Source organism: Ranitomeya variabilis, chromosome 6 (genome assembly GCF_051348905.1).
Source record: "Ranitomeya variabilis isolate aRanVar5 chromosome 6, aRanVar5.hap1, whole genome shotgun sequence".
Classification (NCBI taxonomy): domain Eukaryota; kingdom Metazoa; phylum Chordata; class Amphibia; order Anura; family Dendrobatidae; genus Ranitomeya; species Ranitomeya variabilis.
Genome location: NC_135237.1, coordinates 319,887,696 through 319,907,768, shown reverse-complemented (window position 1 = coordinate 319,907,768; position 20,073 = coordinate 319,887,696). Strand labels below are relative to the sequence as shown.

The 20,073-nt window shown below is 45.1% G+C and overlaps 1 protein-coding gene across 1 annotated transcript in view; it reads left to right on the top strand.

Moving 5' to 3' along the window:
• The window catches only part of KDSR (3-ketodihydrosphingosine reductase), an 82,595-nt gene that overhangs the window by 50,238 nt on the left and 12,284 nt on the right, over window positions 1–20,073 (top strand). Inside the window, exons 7-8 of the mRNA XM_077269750.1 lie at window positions 4,022–4,105; window positions 5,283–5,366. Of these exons, the coding sequence (XP_077125865.1) occupies window positions 4,022–4,105; window positions 5,283–5,366 (168 nt within the window). The remainder of the gene's footprint in view (window positions 1–4,021; window positions 4,106–5,282; window positions 5,367–20,073) is intronic.

The following is a 20,073-nucleotide window of genomic DNA, read 5'->3' as shown; positions in this document are numbered from 1 at the left end:
GTGAACTTTGGAACACTACCTTTCACAGGAGGATCTCGATGACTGTCTCGGGGAGGGGGTCTTTTGCAGACCCATGGCTGTCATGGCAACCCATTGGCACCCCACGATCACGTCATGTGTGCCAATGGGCACAAGGAATGACTCTCCTGACCCAATGCCGGAGCGTGTTAAGTGCCAATGTCAAAGACTGATAACAGCATTTAACATGTTAACAGTCACAGGCGGAGTTCCACTCCACCAGTAGCTGTTAAAGGCGCATCATCTTGTCATGCAAGCCCACATCAAAGGCAAGGAGCTGGCATGTGACGCACCAATACTTCATCTCAGTAAGTGGTTAAAATTGGTAGTGGCATAGCATGGAACCTTCATTTATCCACTAGTAGGAAAGGAATAGTGTGTGTGAGGGGGAAAAGTCAGTTTTCAAGTGTACCCCTTTTTTAAGTGCTTTGCAGAGTGGACATTTTTTCTTGTAAGCCGCTAGCTGTACTGATTCCGTAGCCAAGCTTTTTGTCTTATAGACCACACAAATTGCTGGTGTGCAAAATATAGATGTCCTCCCTCTCATGCCTGACAAAGATGTTTGCAGAAGTTATCATCTGTGTATGCCACAGGAAAGTTATTTCATGTGGAAAATGGTCTAATTTTAAAAGCAAAAAGTGTAAACTTTTAAAACTGATGATGCAACATAAATTCTTAAAGGGGTTGTCTACTACTCGGACCGCTCCTCCTCCTTCTCAATAAATTAACAGCTGTACTCTCCTCATCAGTGCCGTTTCTCTCTCTTCCTTTGGACGTAACTGACTTTCGTAGGAAGGCAGAGCAGCAGCTCTCACGTTTTCCCAGTGTCCTTTTTTTTTTTTCCGAAGGAAGTGAGTGAAGCGGCAGCTGATTGTCACGCGAGTCCCAAGCCAATGCAGTCATCGCTGGATCTGCACTGGAGGTGACTATAGGCTATTGATATTTTATAAGGGGGATATAGCAATTGAGAGGGGGTTGTCTGAGTAGTGGACAACCCCTTGTAAAGGCTATTGAGAGTAGAGCTCTTTTAAACAATACATTGATGGTGGTTAATTACAAGGACAAAAAAGAGGTGGGTCAAACACAATCATATATATCCAAGCAGCACTGCATACATCAGTATAATAAAAATATGGGAGGCATCATCAGAAAATGCAGTCTGATGCAAAAAGCTGGCAAGTGATTTGGTCCAAATGGCATTCTAATACTTTTATACTACACAGAGAGGCCTGGTACCTGGACTACCAGGAGCTGGACATGGGGGAAAAAAAGAGAATTTGTGGAGACACACATTTTTCCAGGATAACATTTTCCCGCTCAAATGTCCCAAACTGCTAATGCGCCTAAAGAGATTTCATGTATGGTAAAATAACAGCATAAGAAAGGATACAGGTCGTCAGTGCCTCAACAAGCCAGGGCTGGGTCTGTATGAATGCTTTTGATTATACGGCACGTGCCTAGGATATTACATTCTTTTGTGTACTTCTGTTTTGGCACTTCTTAAATTTTTAATTCTTTGAAGTGATCCTGTCAGCAGGATTGTGCACAGTAGCCTACAGACAGTGTCAGGTTGGCGCTGTTATACTGATTAAAATGATACCTGGTGAAATTCGTCTTGTGGTTGTTGTGTAATCTTGATTTTCAGTTTTGAGTTGATTAGATTTTTATGCTTCAGTGGCGGCCTGTGGGGTAGGGGGTCTTCATGTGGTGGTCTGCTTAGGTATTCATACTGATGGCTTCTGACAGGTCACTGATCTTCTATTTTACATTCTGAATATTATTTATATTGGGTGGGGGGAAAAAATCACCTTCATTTAATTATTTTATTTGCTGCTATAAATAAATTCAGAAAAAAGTCTCAAAATGGCACTGCTTGCGCAGTGTCTATAGGTTACTGTGCACAACCCTGCTGACAGGTTCACTTTAAATTTTTGATTCATTTTTTTACTTAAATTTCATCCTGTTTTTTATAATATTGGCCATCCATAATTTGGATTTTGGAAGAGTCAGATCAAAATTTTAAGGGGAACTATCTCCTAAAGAAAATGCTATTTACCTGCAGCTACAGTGAAAATCTGAAGGTAAATATAACATGTCAAATATGTTCAACTGTCTACCTGAAAGAGCAAATGCATAAGGAAAATGAAATTCTGTTCTCCCTGCAGCCGCTTTCTTGTGAGGATTGGGCCGGCAAAGGGAGTAATGATCAGCCAGTGCTCAGTACATAGTGGCAGTCACTCCCCCCTCCATGCACATTGACTAAGTTTATGTTCAGCAGGATGTGTACCGAAAAGGCTGTCAGGCAAGCTGCATGGAGAGCGACCACACTCACTCTGTATTGAGTGCTGACTGATCACTACCCCCTCTGCCACCTTAGTACTAGAAGCCCAGGAAGCTGGAAATAAGTGGGTAGAAATCGGCGCTGCCAGTGGTCCTGATGAGCAGGAGACCAGAATAGTTGAAATGCAGTTTTAGTCATTGTCTTTCGAAGAGAATAGACGTCTTCATCAGGGCAAATGACAAAGATCTTTGTGGTTTGTCCTGATCAAAAAATGTGTTCACTTTGAAACGCGTTGACTTATAAACCGCATGTCATCTACTTCTATTTGTCAATGCATTTAGAAGAGAACACGTTTTCATCAAGACAAACCACGTCTACTTGATGAAGACGTGTGTTCTCTTTTAAACACATTGACTAATAAACTGAATTTGAAGTAATCCGGTCTCCTCATCTCTGGACCACTGGCAGCGCAGCTTTTTACCCACAAATTTCCAGCTTCCTACGTTTCTGCACATTGTGGATCTGCAGCAGCATTTTCTAAGTTCTACATTGGGGTTGTGACTCTCACAACTTCCCCAGGTGAGCATAAAAATTGCATTTTATGTCCCTTGTTGCTACTTTGATAAATCTTATTGGGCAATTTGTGTTTCCAGTTTTTTTCCTTTGCTCTATAAGTAGAAGTGAGCAGAATATACGGTCATTTTCTTTGTGTCTTCTTTAAGTTAAGACCGCCAGTCATGTTTAAAACTCGATTTACCTGCAGTAGTTTTATCACCACTATCACTGCATGTAAATTTGAGGTTGTATTTAGCTGGCAGGTTCTCATGAACTTCTCCTTATATCACGGCATAAATATCTGGAGGGTTTAGAAGGGACTTGAATTAATTTCATTGTGGCCTGAAAGTCAAGTTTTGCTCCCTTCACTCAGGGCCCTGCCGTGTGTCGAGTAAACTGATCAGGGCCACATTGGGAGTATTTCTGAACACAGAATAAATGCTGCAATTAAACTTGGGGTATGTTTCCCTATTTTCCTTTGTGTTCCCTCAAATCTGTCCTAACAGTGACATTTAACTGCAGTTCTAATATTCTACTACTGCTTGGCTTATGTAAGTTTAGCATAAAACATGAGAATAAAAATAGTAATTTTAAACTTTTGTAGTAACTGTTACATTCATAAACCTTGAAATATGCCTAAAATGTGAAACTTTGTAAAATAATGTAAAAATTAAGATTTGAGTAAAATCAGCATATTTGCTTAGTGTGTACACAAATATAATTATGCAAATTGTCTCTTCAGAGAGGAAGAGAGCTAGAACTCTAGTGCCACCTATTGGAAGGTAGCAATCCTACAAGTCAGTGTTAACCCTTTTAACGAGCCTTGTCACATGACTTAGGATAATGGCCAGACCAGAATCTCAATTTGCAGACACTGTGTTTCGGGGTACTGCCCCTCGTCAGTGCAAAGCGGAATCTAACATACAGTAAATTAAAAGTAGGAAGAAACACAAATTATTTTTTAAAATCTTTTTCACAATACCAAAACATGTTCAGTTTATCACCCAAAAAAGTACTTAAAAAAAAATTGCTTTCATATGCAAAAGATCTCTGGTGTTATTCTATGAAATATTTACACATGCCAGATTTACAAAAACTGGTGAGGTTGTTATCATGCAAACAATATTGGTCCTTAAGGAGTTAAATAACTGTAATATTTATTTCCAGATCAAACCATATAATATTTATGTGACTGTTGCTTATCCTCCGGATACTGATACACCTGGGTTTGCAGAAGAAAATAAATCTAAGGTAAGCTGTTCGTGTATGTACATTTATTGCAGTAAACGCTTTGTTTAAGGCCATGTTCACACGCTGCGGTTTTTACCGCGGAACCGCCGCGATTTTGATGCTGCGGGTCCGCAGCAGTTTCCATAGCGTTTACATTAACATGTAAACCCTATGGAAACCGGAAACCGCAGTGCACATGCTGCGGGAAAAACCGCGCAGAAACGCAGCGGTTTACAACCCGCAGCATGTCACTTCTTTGTGCAGAATCGCTGCGATTCTGCACCCATAGGAATGCATTGAACCGCTTACTTCCCGCATGGGGCTGTGCCCACGTTGCGGGAAGTAAGCGGATAATGTGCAGGTGGTACCCGGGGTGGAGGAGAGGAGACTCTCCTCCAGGCCCTGGGAACCATAAAATAGTGTAAAAAAAAGAATTAAAATAAAAAATGAAGCTATACTCACCTCTCAGCGCTGCCCGCGGCGTCCGGTCTCAGTTGCTGTGCCGAACAGGACCTGTGGTGACGTCGCGGTCACATGACCGTGATGACGCCGCGGTCACATGACCGTGACGTCACGAAGGTCCTTGTCGGCACAGCCGCTTGCAGCGCCGGGGAGATCGCGACGTCAGAGGGTGAGTATAGCCAATTTTTATTATTTTTTACATTACTATTGATGCTGCATATTGCTGCATATGCAGCATCAATAGTACAGCAGTAATCCCGCAGCGGAAACCGCGGAACAAACCGCGATAAATCTGCAGGGATAACCACAGTGGTTTTGCCCTGCAGATTTTCAATTCCGCTGCGGGATTAACCCGCAGAGGAACCCGCAGCGTGTGAACATGGCCTAAATGTTCTGTAAAGCAGAAGCTCAGTGTCTATGCTGCCTATAGCAGTGTAAGCTAATTAAAGGGGATATCTGGAACTTTAAAAAAAAAAAAAAAAAGTGCCTAGGCACTAACAGGCAGGTCCAAGAAAAGAAAGGAGGGCGGCACTCACTGTTCTGACCAATTGCATACAAGTTAAAACCAATTCTGGTTTGGTAAATGTACCATACCTGTCCTGAGCCCTTCAGCAATCTCTATTTTCATATAGTCTCATGTAAACTATTTTTCTTTTGACAAAAAAAAAAAAATTAGGGTGGTTTTGTTTTGTTTTGTTTTTTTAATTAAGTTTACGGTGCCTTTTCCTTCCTTTAGCCCTTGGAAACTAAACTGATTTCGGAGTCTTCAAGCCTTTGCCAAGCTGATCAAGTTGCTAAAGTAATCGTTAAGGATGCTGTAGTAAGTATGTGTTGTATATGTGCTCATAGAAAGAAATTATCTTCATTTCAAATTGTCTCTTCAGAGAGGAAGAGGACTAGAACTCAGCATTGTGGCTCAGTGGTTAGCACTGTAGCCTTGCAGCACTGGGGTCCTGGGTTCATGTCCCACCAAGGAAAACATCTGCAAGGGGTTTGTACAAGCTCTTCTCACAAAATTAGAATATCATCAAAAAGTTAATTTTTCAGTTCTTCAATACAAAAAGTTACTCATATTATATAGTCATTACGAACAGTGATCTATTTCAAGTGTTTATTTCTGTTCGTTGATGATTATGGCTTACAGCCAATGAAAACCCAATAGTCATTATCTCAGTAAATTAGAATAATTAACCCCTTCCTGACATCCGACGTACTATCCCGTCGAGGTGGGGTGGGCCCGTATGACCGCCGACGGGATAGTACGTCATAGCCGATCGGCCGCGCTCACGGGGGGAGCGCGGCCGGGTGTCGGCTGCATATCGCAGCTGACATCCGGCACTATGTGCCAGGAGCGGTCACGGACCGCTCCCGGCACATTAACCCCCGGCACACCGCGATCAAACATGATCGCGATGTGCCGGCGGTGCAGGGAAGCATCGCGCAGGGAGGGGGCTCCCTGCGGGCTTCCCTGAGCCCCCCGCAGCAACGCGATGTGATCGCGTTGCTGCGAGGGTCTTACCTCCCTCCCTGCCTGCTCCAGACCCGGATCCAAGATGGCCGCGGATCCGGGTCCTGCAGGGAGGGAGGTGGCTTCACAGACGCCTGCTCAGAGCAGGCACTGTGAAGCAGCCTGTACTTCTCGCAGATCAGTGATCTGTCAGAGTGCTATGCAAACTGGCAGATCACCGATCTGTATTGTCCCCCCCTGGGGCAAAGTAAAAAAGTAAAAAAAAAAATTTCCAAATGTGTAAAAAAAAATATTCCAAAATAATGAAAAAAAAAATAAATATATTATTCCCATAAATACATTTCTTTATCTAAATAAAAAAAAAAAACAATAAAAGTACACATATTTAGTATCGCCGCGTCCGTAACGACCCCACCTATAAAACTGCCCCACTAGTTAACCCCTTCAGTAAACACCGTAAGAAAAAAAAAAAAAAAGAGGCAAAAAACAACGCTTTATTACCATACCGCCGAACAAAAAGTGGAATAACACGCGATCAAAAAGACTGATATAAATATCCATGGTACCGCTGAAAACGTCATCTTGTCCCGCAAAAAACAAGCCGCCATACAGCATCATCAGCAAAAAAATAAAAAAGTTATAGTCCTGAGAAAAAAGCGATACCAAAATAATTATTTTTTCTATAAAATAGTTTTTATCGAATAAAAGCGCCAAAACATAAAAAAATGATATAAATGAGATATCGCTGTAATCGTACTGACCCGAAGAATAAAACTGCTTTATCAATTTTACCAAACGCGGAACGGTATAAACGCCTCTCCCAAAAGAAATTCAGGAATTGCTGGTTTTTGGTCATTCTGCCTCACAAAAATCGGAATAAAAAGCGATCAAAAACGGTCACGTGTCCGAAAATGTTACCAATAAAAACGTCAACTCGTCCCGCAAAAAACAAGACCTCACATGACTCTGTGGAGCAAAATGTGGAAAAATTATAGGTCTCAAAATGTGGAGACGCAAAAACTTTTTTGCTATAAAAAGCGTCGCTGGTTTCACACTTGCGTTTTTGTCTGCAGCGTTTTTTGCACAAAAAAACGCATGCGTTTTTTCCCTATATTTAACATTGAAAACGCATGCGTTTTTTTTGTAGACGTTTGGTCGCGTTTTCAAACGCATGCGGTTTTTTTCTGCATGCGTTAATTTTCAGAAATACAACCTGCAGTATTTTCTTGGTGTTTTTAAGCACATGCGTTTGTTTGCGTTAAAAACGCATGCATTTTTATCGAAAAAAAACTGAAAACACACTGAAAAGCCACCCACCACCATCAAGGTGATAAAGGGATCCAAACCCTAACCCTAACTCTACCCCTAACCTCACCCCTAACCGTTTAATGAACATTTTCTGACAGTCATAGTGCCACGTATTTCAGTGCCACGTATTTCAGTGCCACGTATTTCAGTGCCATGTATTTCAGGGCAACGTATCACGTATTTCAGTGCCACGTGTTTCAGTGCCACGTATTTCAGTGCCACGTATCACGTATTTCAGTGCCACGTATCACGTATTTCAGTGCCACATATTTTAGTACCACGTATTTCAGTTGCACGTGTTTCAGTGCCACGTATTTCAGTGCCACGTATTTCAGTGCCACGTATTTCAGTGCCACGTATCACGTATTTCAGTGCCACGTGTTTCAGTGCCACGTATTTAAGTGCCACGTATCACATATTTCAGTGCCACGTATTTCAGTGCCACGTATTTCAGTGCCACGTATTTCAGTGCCACGTATTTCAGTGCCACGTATTTCAGTGCCACGTATTTCAGTCACGTTTAGGGTTAGGGTTAGGGCTAGGGTTGGAGGTAAAGTTAGGGTTGGGGCTAAAGTTAGGGTTGGGGCTAAAGTTAGGGTTGGGGCTAAAGTTATGGTTAGGGTTTGGATTACATTTACGTTTGGATTAGGGTTGGGATTAGAATTATGGGTGTGTCAGGGCTAGGGGTGTGGTTAGGGTTACCGTTGGGATTAGGGTTAGGGGTGTGTTTGGGTTAGGGTTTCAGGTAGAATTGGGGAGTTTCCACTGTCCAGGCACATCAGGGGCTCTCCAAGCGCGACATGGCGTCCAATCTCAATTCCAGCCAATTCTGCGTTGAAAAAGTAAAACAGTGCTCCTTCCCTTCCGAGCTCTCCCGTGCGCCCAAAAAGGGGTTTACCCCAACATATGTGTTATCAGCGTACTCGGGACAAATTGAACAACAACTTCTGGGGTCCAAGCTCTCTTGTTATCCTTAGGAAAATAAAAATTTGGGGGGCTAAAAATCATTTCTGTGGGAAAAAAAGATGTTTTTTTTTTCACGGCTCTGCGTTATAAACTGTAGTGAAACACTTGGGGGTTCAAAGTTCTCACAACACATCTAGATAAGTTCCTTGGGAGGTCTAGTTTCCAATATGGGGTCACTTGTGGGGGGTTTGTACTGTTTGGGTACATCAGGGGCTCTGCAAATGCAACGTGACGCCTGCAGACCAATCCATTTAAGGCTGCATTCCAAATGGCGCTCCTTCCCTTCCGAGCTCTGTCATGCACCCAAACAGTGGTTCCCCCCACATATGGGGTATCAGCGTACTCAGGACAAATTGGACAACAACTTTTGGGGTCCAATTTATCCTGTTACCCTTGTGAAAATACAAAACTGGGGGCTAAAAAATCATTTTTGAGAAAAAAAAATATATATTTTCACGGCTCTGCGTTATAATCTGTAGTGAAACACTTGGGGGTTCAAAGCTCTCAAAACACATCTAGATAAGTTCCTTAGGGGGTCTACTTTCCAAAATGGTGTCACTTGTAGGGAGTTTCAATGTTTAGGCACATCAGGGGCTCTCCAAACGCAACATGGCGTCCCATCTCAATTCCAGTCAATTTTGCATTGAAAAGTCAAATGGCGCTCCTTCCCTTCCAAGCTCTGCCATGCGCCCAAACAATGGTTTACACCCACATATGGGGTATCAGCGTACTCAGGACAAATTGCACAACATTTTTTGGGGTCCAATTTCTTCTCTTACCCTTGGGAAAATAAAAAATTGGGGGCAAAAAGATCATTTTTATGAAAAAATATGATTTTTTATTTTTACGGCTCTGCATTATAAACTTCTGTGAAGCACTTGGTGGGTCAAAGTGCTCACCACACATCTAGATAAGTTCCTTAGGGGGTCTACTTTCCAAAATGGTGTCACTTGTAGGGAGTTTCAATGTTTAGGCACATCAGGGGCTCTCCAAACGCAACATGGCGTCCCATCTCAATTCCAGTCAATTTTGCATTGAAAAGTCAAATGGCGCTCCTTCCCTTCCAAGCTCTGCCATGCGCCCAAACAATGGTTTACACCCACATATGGGGTATCAGCGTACTCAGGACAAATTGCACAACATTTTTTGGGGTCCAATTTCTTCTCTTACCCTTGGGAAAATAAAAAATTGGGGGCAAAAAGATCATTTTTATGAAAAAATATGATTTTTTATTTTTACGGCTCTGCATTATAAACTTCTGTGAAGCACTTGGTGGGTCAAAGTGCTCACCACACATCTAGATAAGTTCCTTAGGGGGTCTACTTTCCAAAATGGTGTCACTTGTAGGGAGTTTCAATGTTTAGGCACATCAGGGGCTCTCCAAACGCAACATGGCGTCCCATCTCAATTCCAGTCAATTTTGCATTGAAAAGTCAAATGGCGCTCCTTCCCTTCCAAGCTCTGCCATGCGCCCAAACAATGGTTTACACCCACATATGGGGTATCAGCGTACTCAGGACAAATTGCACAACATTTTTTGGGGTCCAATTTCTTCTCTTACCCTTGGGAAAATAAAAAATTGGGGGCGAAAAGATCATTTTTGTGAAAAAATATGATTTTTTATTTTTACGGCTCTGCATTATAAACTTCTGTGAAGCACTTGGTGGGTCAAAGTGCTCACCACACATCAAGATAAGTTCCTTAGGGGGTCTACTTTCCAAAATGGTGTCACTTGTAGGGGGTTTCAGTGTTCAGGCACATCAGGGGCTCTCCAAACGCAACATGGCGTCCCATCTCAATTCCAGTCAATTTTGCATTGAAAAGTCAAATGGCGCTCCTTTCCTTCCGAGCTCTGCCATACGCCCAAACAGTGGTTTACCCCCACATATGGGGTATCAGCGTACTCAGGACAAATTGTACAACAACTTTGGGGGTCCATTTTCTCCTGTTACCCTTGGTAAAATAAAACAAATTGGAGCTGAAATACATTTTGTGTGAAAAAAAGTTAAATGTTCATTTTTATTTAAACATTCCAAAAATTCCTGTGAAACACCTGAAGGGTTAATAAACTTCTTGAATGTGGTTTTGAGCACCTTGAGGGGTGCAGTTTTTAGAATGGTGTCACACTTGAGTATTTTCTATCATATAGACCCCTCAAAATGACTTCAAATGAGATGTGGTCCCTAAAAAAAAATGGTGTTGTAAAAATGAGAAATTGCTGGTCAACTTTTAACCCTTATAACTCCGTCACAAAAAAAAAATTTTGGTTCCAAAATTGTACTGATGTAAAGTAGACATGTGGGAAATGTTACTTATTAAGTATTTTGCGTGACATATGTCTGTGATTTAAGGGCATAAAAATTCAAAGTTGGAAAATTGCAAAATTTTCAAAATTTTCGCCAAATTTCCATTTTTTTCACAAATAAACGCAAGTTATATCAAAGAAATTTTACCACTAACATGAAGTACAATATGTCACGAGAAAACAATGTCAGAATCGCCAAGATCCGTCAAAGCGTTCCAGAGTTATAGCCTCATAAAGGGACAGTGGTCAGAATTGTAAAAATTGGCCCGGTCATTAACGTGCAAACCACCCTTGGGGGTGAAGGGGTTAACAAAAAACACCTGCAAAGGTTTCCTAAAGGTACCTTCACACTAAACAACTTTACAACGAGAACGACAACGATCCGTGACGTTGCAGCGTTTTGAATAGCGATCTGGTTGTGTTTGACACGCAGCAGCGATCTGGATCCTGCTGTGATATCGCTGGTCGGAGCTAGAAGTCCAGAACTTTATTTGGTCGTCAGGTCGGCGTGTATCGTCGTGTTTGACAGCAAAAGCAACGATGTCAGCAATGTTAAACATGGAGCTAACGACCTGTGAGAACGATAAGTGAGTCACCGTTACATCACAGGATCGCTCCTGCATCGTTCTGGAGCTGCTGTGTTTGACGTCTCTACAGCGACCTAAACAGCGACGCTGCAGCGATCGGCTCGTTGTCTATATCGCTGCAGCGTCGCTGAGTGTGACGGTACCTTAAGTGTTTAAAAAGGTCTCAAAGTCTGTTTTGGTAGGCTCCACAATCATTGGGAAAACTGCTGAATCGACAGATGTCAAGAAGGCAGTGATTGACACACTCTACAAGGAGGGTAAGCCACAAAAGTTCATTTTTAAAGAAGCTGGCTGTTAACAGAGTGCTGTACACATGCATATTAACCCCTTTCTGACCTCGGACGGGATAGTACGTCCGAGGTCAGAACCCCTGCTTTGATGCAGGCTCCGGCAGTGAGCCAGCATCAAAGCCGGGACATGTCAGCTGTTTTGAACAGCTGACATGTGCCCGCAATAGCGGCGGGTGGAATCACAATCCACCCGCGGCTATTAACTAGTTAAATGCCGCTGACAGCGGCATTTCACTACATGTTCCGGCCATCGGGCCGGAAATGAGCGCATCGCTGACCTCTGTCACATGATCGGGGGTCAGCGATGCGTCGGCATAACAACCTGAGGTCTCTTTGAGACCTCTATGGTTGTTGATGCCGGCTTGCTGTAAACGCCACCCTGTGGTCGGCGCTCGTAGCAAGCCTGTAATTCAGCTACATAGCGATCTGACGATCACTCCTATGTAGCTGAGCTGATCCAGTTGTGCCAGCTTCTAGCCTCCCATTGAGGCTATTAAAGCATGGCAAAAGTGTTTAAAAAAGAATAAAAAAATATATATATATATATATAAAAGTTTATATCGCCCCATTCAAAATAAAACAATATGAAAAAAAATTAAACCTACACATATTTGGTATAGCCGCGGTCAGAATCGCCCGATCTATCAATTAAAAAAAAAAAAAAAGGATTAACCTGATCGCTAAACGGCGATAAAAAAAAAAAAATCAAAACTCCCAAATTACCTTTTTTTGGTTGCCGCGACATTTCATTAAAATGCAATAACGGGTGATCAAAAGAATGTATCTGCACCAAAATGGTATAATTAAAAACGTCAGTTCGGCACGCAAAAAATAATCCCTCACCCGACCCCAGATCACAAAAAATGTAGACGCTACGGGTATCGGAAAATGGCGCAATTTTTTTTTTTTTTTAGCAAAGTTTGGAATTGTTTTTCACCACTTAGATAAAAAAGAACCTAGACATGTTTGGGGTCTATGAACTCGTAATGACCTGGAGAATCACAATGGCCGGTTAGTTTTAGCATTTAGTGAACCTAGCAAAATAGCCAAACAAAAAACAAGTGTGGGATTGCACTTTTTTTGCAACTCACCGCCCTTGGAATTTTTTTCCTGTTTTCTAGTACAGGACATGGTAAAACCAATGATGTCATTCAAACTAGAACTCGTCCCGCAAAAATAAGCCCTCACATGGCCATATTGACGGAAAAATAAAAAAGTTATGGCTCTGGGAAGGAGGGGAGCGAAAAACGAACACGGAAAAACGAAAAATCCCACGGTCATGAAGGGGTTAATGGAAGGTTGAGTGGAAGGGAAAAGTGCAGCCGGATAACCACAGCCTTGAAAGGATTGTTAAAAAAAGACCATTCAAAAATTCGAGGGAGATTCACAAGGAGTGGACTGCTGCTGGAGTCATTGCTTCAAGAGCCACCATACACAGATGGATCCAGAACATGAGCTACAAGTGTCGCATTCCTTGTGTCAAGCCACTCATGACCAATAGATAATGCCAGAAGTGTCTTACCTGGGCCAAGGAGAAAAATAACTTACCGTATATACTCGAGTATAAGCCGACCCCCCTAATTTTGCCACAAAAAACTGGGAAAACTTATTGACTCGAGTATAAGCCTAGGGTGGAAAATGCAGCAGGTACCGGTGAATTTCAAAATTAAAAATAGATACTCCATACCATTCATTATGGCCCCATAGATGCTCCACATAAAGCTGTGCCATATATAATGCTCTGCACCGTTGCCCCATAGATAGCTGTGCCATATAGTGCTCTGCACCATTGCCCCATAGCTGTGCCATATAGTGCTCTGCACCATTGCCCCATAGCTGTGCCATATAGTGCTCTGCACCGTTGCCCCATAGCTGTGCCATATAGTGCTCTGCACCGTTGCCCCATAGCTGTGCCATATAGTGCTCTGCACCGTTGCCCCATAGCTGTGCCATATAGTGCTCTGCACCGTTGCCCCATAGCTGTGCCATATAGTGCTCTGCACCGTTGCCCCATAGCTGTGCCATATAGTGCTCTGCACCGTTGCCCCATAGCTGTGCCATATAGTGCTCTGCACCGTTGCCCCATAGCTGTGCCATATAGTGCTCTGCACCGTTGCCCCATAGCTGTGCCATATATATAGTGCTCTGCACCATTGCCCCATAGCTGTGCCATATAGTGCTCTGCACCGTTGCCCCATAGCTGTGCCATATAGTGCTCTGCACCATTGCCCCATAGCTGTGCCATCTAGTGCTCTGCACCATTGCCCCATAGCTGTGCCATATAGTGCTCTGCACCATTGCCCCATAGCTGTGCCATATAGTGCTCTGCACCGTTGCCCCACAGCTGTGCCATATAGTGCTCTGCACCGTTGCCCCATAGCTGTGCCATATAGTGCTCTGCACCGTCCATTATTGCCCCAAAGCTGCTGCTGCTGCAATAAAAAAACAAACAAACACATACTCACCTCTCTTGCTTGCAGCTCCTCGGCGCCATCTTCCCGGCGTCTCTCTGCACTGACTGATCAGGCAGGGACGGCGCGCACACTATATGCGTCATCGCGCCCTCTGCCTGAACAGTCAGAGCGGAGAGACGCCGGGAAGATGGCGCGACGCCCGGCGTGTGGAACGAGGACAGGTGAATATGACATACTTACCTGCTCCCGGCGTCCCGCTCCTTCCCCCGGACAGCTGGTCTTCGGTGCCGCAGCCTCTTCCTCTGTCAGCGGTCACCGGCACCACTGATTAGAGAAATGAATTATGCGGCTCCGCCCCTATGGGAGGTGGAGCAGCCTATTCATTTCTCTAATGAGCGGTCCCACGTGACCGCTCAGGGGAAGAGGCTGCGGCACCGAAGACAGTGTGACAGGCAGGGGGAGCGCCAGGAACGCCGGGACTAGGTGAGTATATGACAGTGCTCACCCGCCGACCCCACCACCGATCATGACTCGAGTATAAGCTGAGAGGGGCACTTTCAGCCCAAAAATTTGGGCTGAAAATCTCGGCTTATACTCGAGTATATACGGTAACTGTTGCTCAGTGGTCCAAGGTGTTGTTTTACTCGGACTCCCATGACAGCACGACGAGAGAGGGGATCCGCCCATTAGGAACAGGAAACCTACAGATACAAAAGGGCGGCACCTCTCCCCTGCATCAGTTGGTTTCCTGTTCCTAAAGGGACGGGTGCCTACAGATTAACTAAAGGAGCCCAGGCCGGCCGGACCGAATCTGGTAGCGGGGGGGTCTCCTACCTCGGCCGGTGCGGAGAACCCTGGAGACGCCACGGTGGTCCTGGCTGGACTGCACGCGGTGGCGTTCGCAGCAGGGAGCGGAGTCCGGAGGATTTCCTGCCTCCATCAGCGTCGGCGCCGGTAAGTATACCCATTGGTGGTGCAGCGGTGCGGTGAATGTGGGGTGCCGGCGTCAGGGCTGTCTGGGTGAACTCCCAGAGCGCTGCGGTCCGTTCCCGGCGTCCTGCACCGCTCTCAGCGTGTGCTGGAGCGTTTCCGGGTGCAGTGACGTGAGGGGGCAGAGTTAGCAGCTGCTTCCGGGTCGCCGGGTGTCTGCGCATGCGCAGTCGATCCAAGATGGCGGCGCCCATAGCATCCTGATGCCGGTTTTCTCCCACATGGTTCCTGCCTCCCTGCGGTATCCTGAGCCAATGGGGCAGCGTCTGACCTATCTGCTGACCGGATCCAAGGGGGATTTAAGCAGGTGACAACTACAGAGCCCTGCTTTTGGTCGCAAATCATCATGGAGAGTGGTGGTGAGCAGCAGCAGCAGCAGCAGCAGCTAGATGAGGTGCGTCAGAAGCCCAAAGACAGAAGCGACCAGTCCAGTCGAAGAAGCTCGTCCGCAAAAGGATCCAGAGCTTCGGCTAGGAAAGAACCCCCTCGTATTCCGGTATTTACTTTGGCGCACGGGTAAGTGATCTACGTGAAAGTTCACTCTGTGACGCAGGCCCCCTATACTTTATCATTCTAGGGGAAGAAAAGCACGGACAAGTCAAGGCATAAGGAATGTGCCCTCTGTGGGGTCCCCTTACCTGATTCTTGCCCCCAAAAATTATGTGCCCCCTGTATACAACAGACGGTGAGGTGTACAGGAGTGGTTGGGTGGAAGTGACATTAGGTCAGATAGTATTTATCACCTATATTGTCCTCCCCTAGGTAGCGGAAGAATCTGTGAGTGCGGCTAACCTGAAAGAAATGATCCGTTTGGAAGTAAGGGAATCCTTACGGTCCCTGTCCCAAGCGGGAGGTTCCAAACATAGGACCCCTCTGGACTCTAATTCTTCGGAGGAAGAAAGAGAAGAGGGTGCCTATCACTCAAGTCCTTCCTCCTCTTCATCAGATGAGTCTGGACGATTCTGTCTACCCCTGGATAGAATTGACAAAGTCGTCAAGTCTGTTAGAGGCACAATGGGGATAGAAGAGCCCAAACCGCAGCCCTCAAAGCAGGATATGATGTTCAGCGGATTGGATCGTAAGAAACATAGATCTTTCCCGGTGAACGAAAAAATCCAAGACCTGATTCTCCGAGAATGGAAGAAACCCGAGAAAAAGGGTTCCTTACCGCCAGCGTTGAAACGCAGGTACCCTTTCGACGATCCGGTTGTGGAAACATGGGATAAAGCCCCTAAGCTGGATGCGGCGGTGGCAAAAGCGTCGAAGAAGGCCTCATTGCCATTTGAGGATATGGGGACCCTCAAAGACCCCCTTGACAGAAAGGCAGATGCTTTTCTTAAAGGAACCTGGGAGACGGCGGCAGGATCTCTAAGACCAGCAGTTGCCGCGACTTGTACAGCCAGGTCTTTAATGGTCTGGCTGGATCAGTTAGAGTCCCAGCTCAAGGACGGCGCTTCCAGAGATTCCATTCTGAAGGCTTTACCAACAATGCAGAATGCTGCGGCCTTTCTGTCAGACGCATCTGTGGACTCAGTCAGGATGGCGGCTAGAGCGGCAGGACTCTCCAACGCGGCTCGTAGAGCTTTATGGTTGAAGTGCTGGTCTGGCGACATTGAATCCAGAACTAAACTCTGCGCCATTCCGTGTAAAGGAGAATATCTCTTTGGACCAACTCTGGATGAGTTGCTAGAGAAAGCGGGGGATGATAAGAAGAAATTTCCCAATCCATCTTCAGCATCCTACCGCAGACCCTTCATTAAAAGGAGATTTGGTCGCGGGAAAAAACGCGGATCCTCACCCTCTAGAGAGAGTTTTAGATGGGAGGACAGACGCGGAAGAGGTACGGGCTATATGTTTCGCCGTTCCTCGAAAGAACAGAAAAAAAACGGACCAATGACTAGCGGTCCCCGTGGGGGGTAGACTGTCAGCTTTCTCATCAGCTTGGTTTGACATTACAAACAGTAAATGGGTCCGAGGCATCATAGCGAAAGGTCTAAGACTGGACTTTGATCACTGGCCTCGAGATAAATTTAATTTAACCCCTTTACGTTCCTCCCCCCTTGAGCAAGCAGCCTTGGAAGCAGAGGTCACAAACTTATGCTTCAAGAATGTTTTGGTTGAAATTCCAGTATCAGAAAGAGGGAGAGGATTTTACTCTCCTCTCTTTCTGATCAAGAAGCCAGACGGATCATTTAGAACGATCATAAATCTTAAAGGCCTTAATAATTTTCTGACCAATGAATCGTTCAAGATGGAATCAATTGGTTCAGCAATAAAAATGTTGTTTAAACACTGCTTCATGGTAGTTGTAGATCTAAAGGACGCGTACTATCATGTCCCAATACATGAAGACTTCCAGAGATTCCTGAGGGTAGCTGTGTCAATGGGGGGACAAATTCGTCATTTCCAGTTTAGAGCTCTTCCCTTTGGCTTATCAGCGGCTCCAAGGATGTTTACCAAGATAGTGGCCGAAGTCATGGCACACTTACGAGAGTCTGACATCTTAATTGTCCCCTATTTGGATGATTTCCTTATAGTTGGGAATTCAGCAGACCATTGCCTCTCTCAGCTACAGACAACCACAACCAAACTTGAGCATCTGGGGTGGATTGTGAATTATGAAAAATCCCGATTACAGCCCCAGAAAATACAGAGATTCTTAGGACTGTTGTTAAATTCAGAGACCCAACAGTGTTGTCTTCCGCCCGACAAGTTATTACACATCCAACAACAGGTGTCTAGAGCAACTGATAATCCATCCATGACACTTAGACAGGCTATGTCACTGTTAGGATCTCTAACCTCGTGCATTCCTGCTGTCCGGTGGGCCCAATTTCACACCAGACCCTTACAATCCGAGGTACTGGTTAATGACAGAATCTTGCAAGGCTCCTTGCAAAGTCAGATTACTTTGGGTCCAGAAGCACTGACATCTCTTAGATGGTGGCTAGTCACTGACAATTTATCGGCAGGAGTTCCCTGGGTGACACAGGCGACACGTATTGTAACGACAGACGCTAGCCCTTCAGGTTGGGGAGCACACATGGACGACATGATAGTTCAGGGTCTATGGGACCCCTTAACATCAGCCTCCTCCAACCAAAAAGAATTAATGGCGGTTGAACTGTCAGTTAAAAAATTACTCTCATATCTGCAGGGTCACCACGTCAAGATCCTCTCGGACAACCAGGTGGCGGTCGCGTACATAAATCACCAGGGTGGAACTCATTCCGAATCATTGATGAGGGTGACAGATCGTCTATTCCAGACTGCGGAAGACCATTTTCTATCTTTAACCGCACTGCACATAAGAGGAAAAGAAAATGTAAAAGCGGACTTTCTAAGCCGCAACACCCTGAGACAAGGGGAGTGGTCTCTAAACAGTCTTGTGTTCGACCAGATTGTCCACAAATGGGGACATCCAGAGGTGGATTTATTTGCCACCAGGGACAATCGAAAGTCAGTAAAATTCTGTTCCCTAAATCCCAGGGAGAATCCTCTAGCGGTAGACGCCTTTCTGATCAGTTGGAACTTTCGGCTGGCTTATGCGTTCCCCCCGCTGGCCTTGATACCTCTGGTAATCAGGAAGATAAGAGAGGATCGGGCAAGAGTTATTTTGATTGCCCCATTTTGGCCCAGAAGGGCCTGGTTCACCTGGCTCAGGATCATGTCAGTGGAGGACCCCTGGGTGCTTCCGGACATCCCAGATTTGCTCCACCAGGGTCCGATCAGCCATCCTCAAGTAAAGAATCTCCATTTAACGGCATGGAGTTTGAGAGGGCGTTACTGAGGGACAAAGGGTTCTCCCCAAATTTGATTGAAACCCTTATGAAAAGTAGAAAGCAGATTACAACAACAATCTATGCTAGAACCTGGCGGAAATTCCTAGCCTCTTCTGACTTTAATTTAGAAGAGGGAATTCCTATAAAACAGATCTTAGAATTCCTGCAAAGGGGCTTAGAGCTAGATCTATCCACTAGTACCCTAAGGGTACAAGTCTCGGCCCTAGGGGCCTTGTTTTCCTGTAACATCGCCAATAATTATTGGATCTCAAGGTTCATTAAAGCTTCTAGCAGGGCTAGACCCATACATAAGGATAGATCTATGCCGTGGGATCTTAATCTAGTCCTGTCAGCATTGACTAGAGAGCCGTTTGAACCATTACAATCCGCTTCAATCAAGGCCCTATCCCTTAAAACAGCATTTCTGGTAGCGATAACATCTGCCCGTAGGGTAGGGGACATACAAGCTCTCTCCAGAATTTCCCCTTACACAGAGTTTCTGCCAGATAGGGTAGTCCTCAGACCGGACCCAGCCTATTTACCAAAAGTGTCATCACGGTTTCACAGGTCACAGGAGATAGTTTTACCATCCTTTCTTCCCAATCCCTCCAACCCTAAAGAAGAGTTACTCCATACACTAGACGTTAGGCGATGCCTGTTAGAATACATCTCTGTTACTGATACATGGAAAAAAGATAATGCGTTATTTTTATCTTTCCAAAACCCTAGAAAGGGACTCAGAGTATCAAAGTACACACTAGCGAAGTGGATTAGGGAGGCTATCTCTTTGGCTTATACTGCAGGTGGGGGTCCGACTCCGCAGAATCTGAGGGCGCATTCCACCAGAGCCATGGCTACATCCTGGGCGGAAAGATCTGGAGTATCAATCGACCAGATATGTAAGGCGGCCACATGGTCATCCCCGTCCACCTTCTTTAAACACTATAGGTTGGATTTAGGGGCCTCCTCTGATCTCCCCTTCGGGTTAAGGGTGCTGCAAGCTATAGTCCCTCCCTAAGGTAGTGTTACATCTCTGTAATTCTCTCGTCGTGCTGTCATGGGAGTCCGAGTAAAGCATTAAGCTACTTACGGTAGCGGCATTTCTCGGAGGCCCATGACAGCACCCTTAGTTCCCTCCCTATTCACGTGGGGGTTGCACCTCCTATAATGTATATATCTCACGTATGATACCCAGTTCCAATATATGGGTTATAATATTGTATATAAACTGTATATAATGTATATTTTTGTGTGCCACTAACCGCGGTAGTCCTCTCAAGGCTCTGAAATACAACTGATGCAGGGGAGAGGTGCCGCCCTTTTGTATCTGTAGGTTTCCTGTTCCTAATGGGCGGATCCCCTCTCTCGTCGTGCTGTCATGGGCCTCCGAGAAATGCCGCTACCGTAAGTAGCTTAA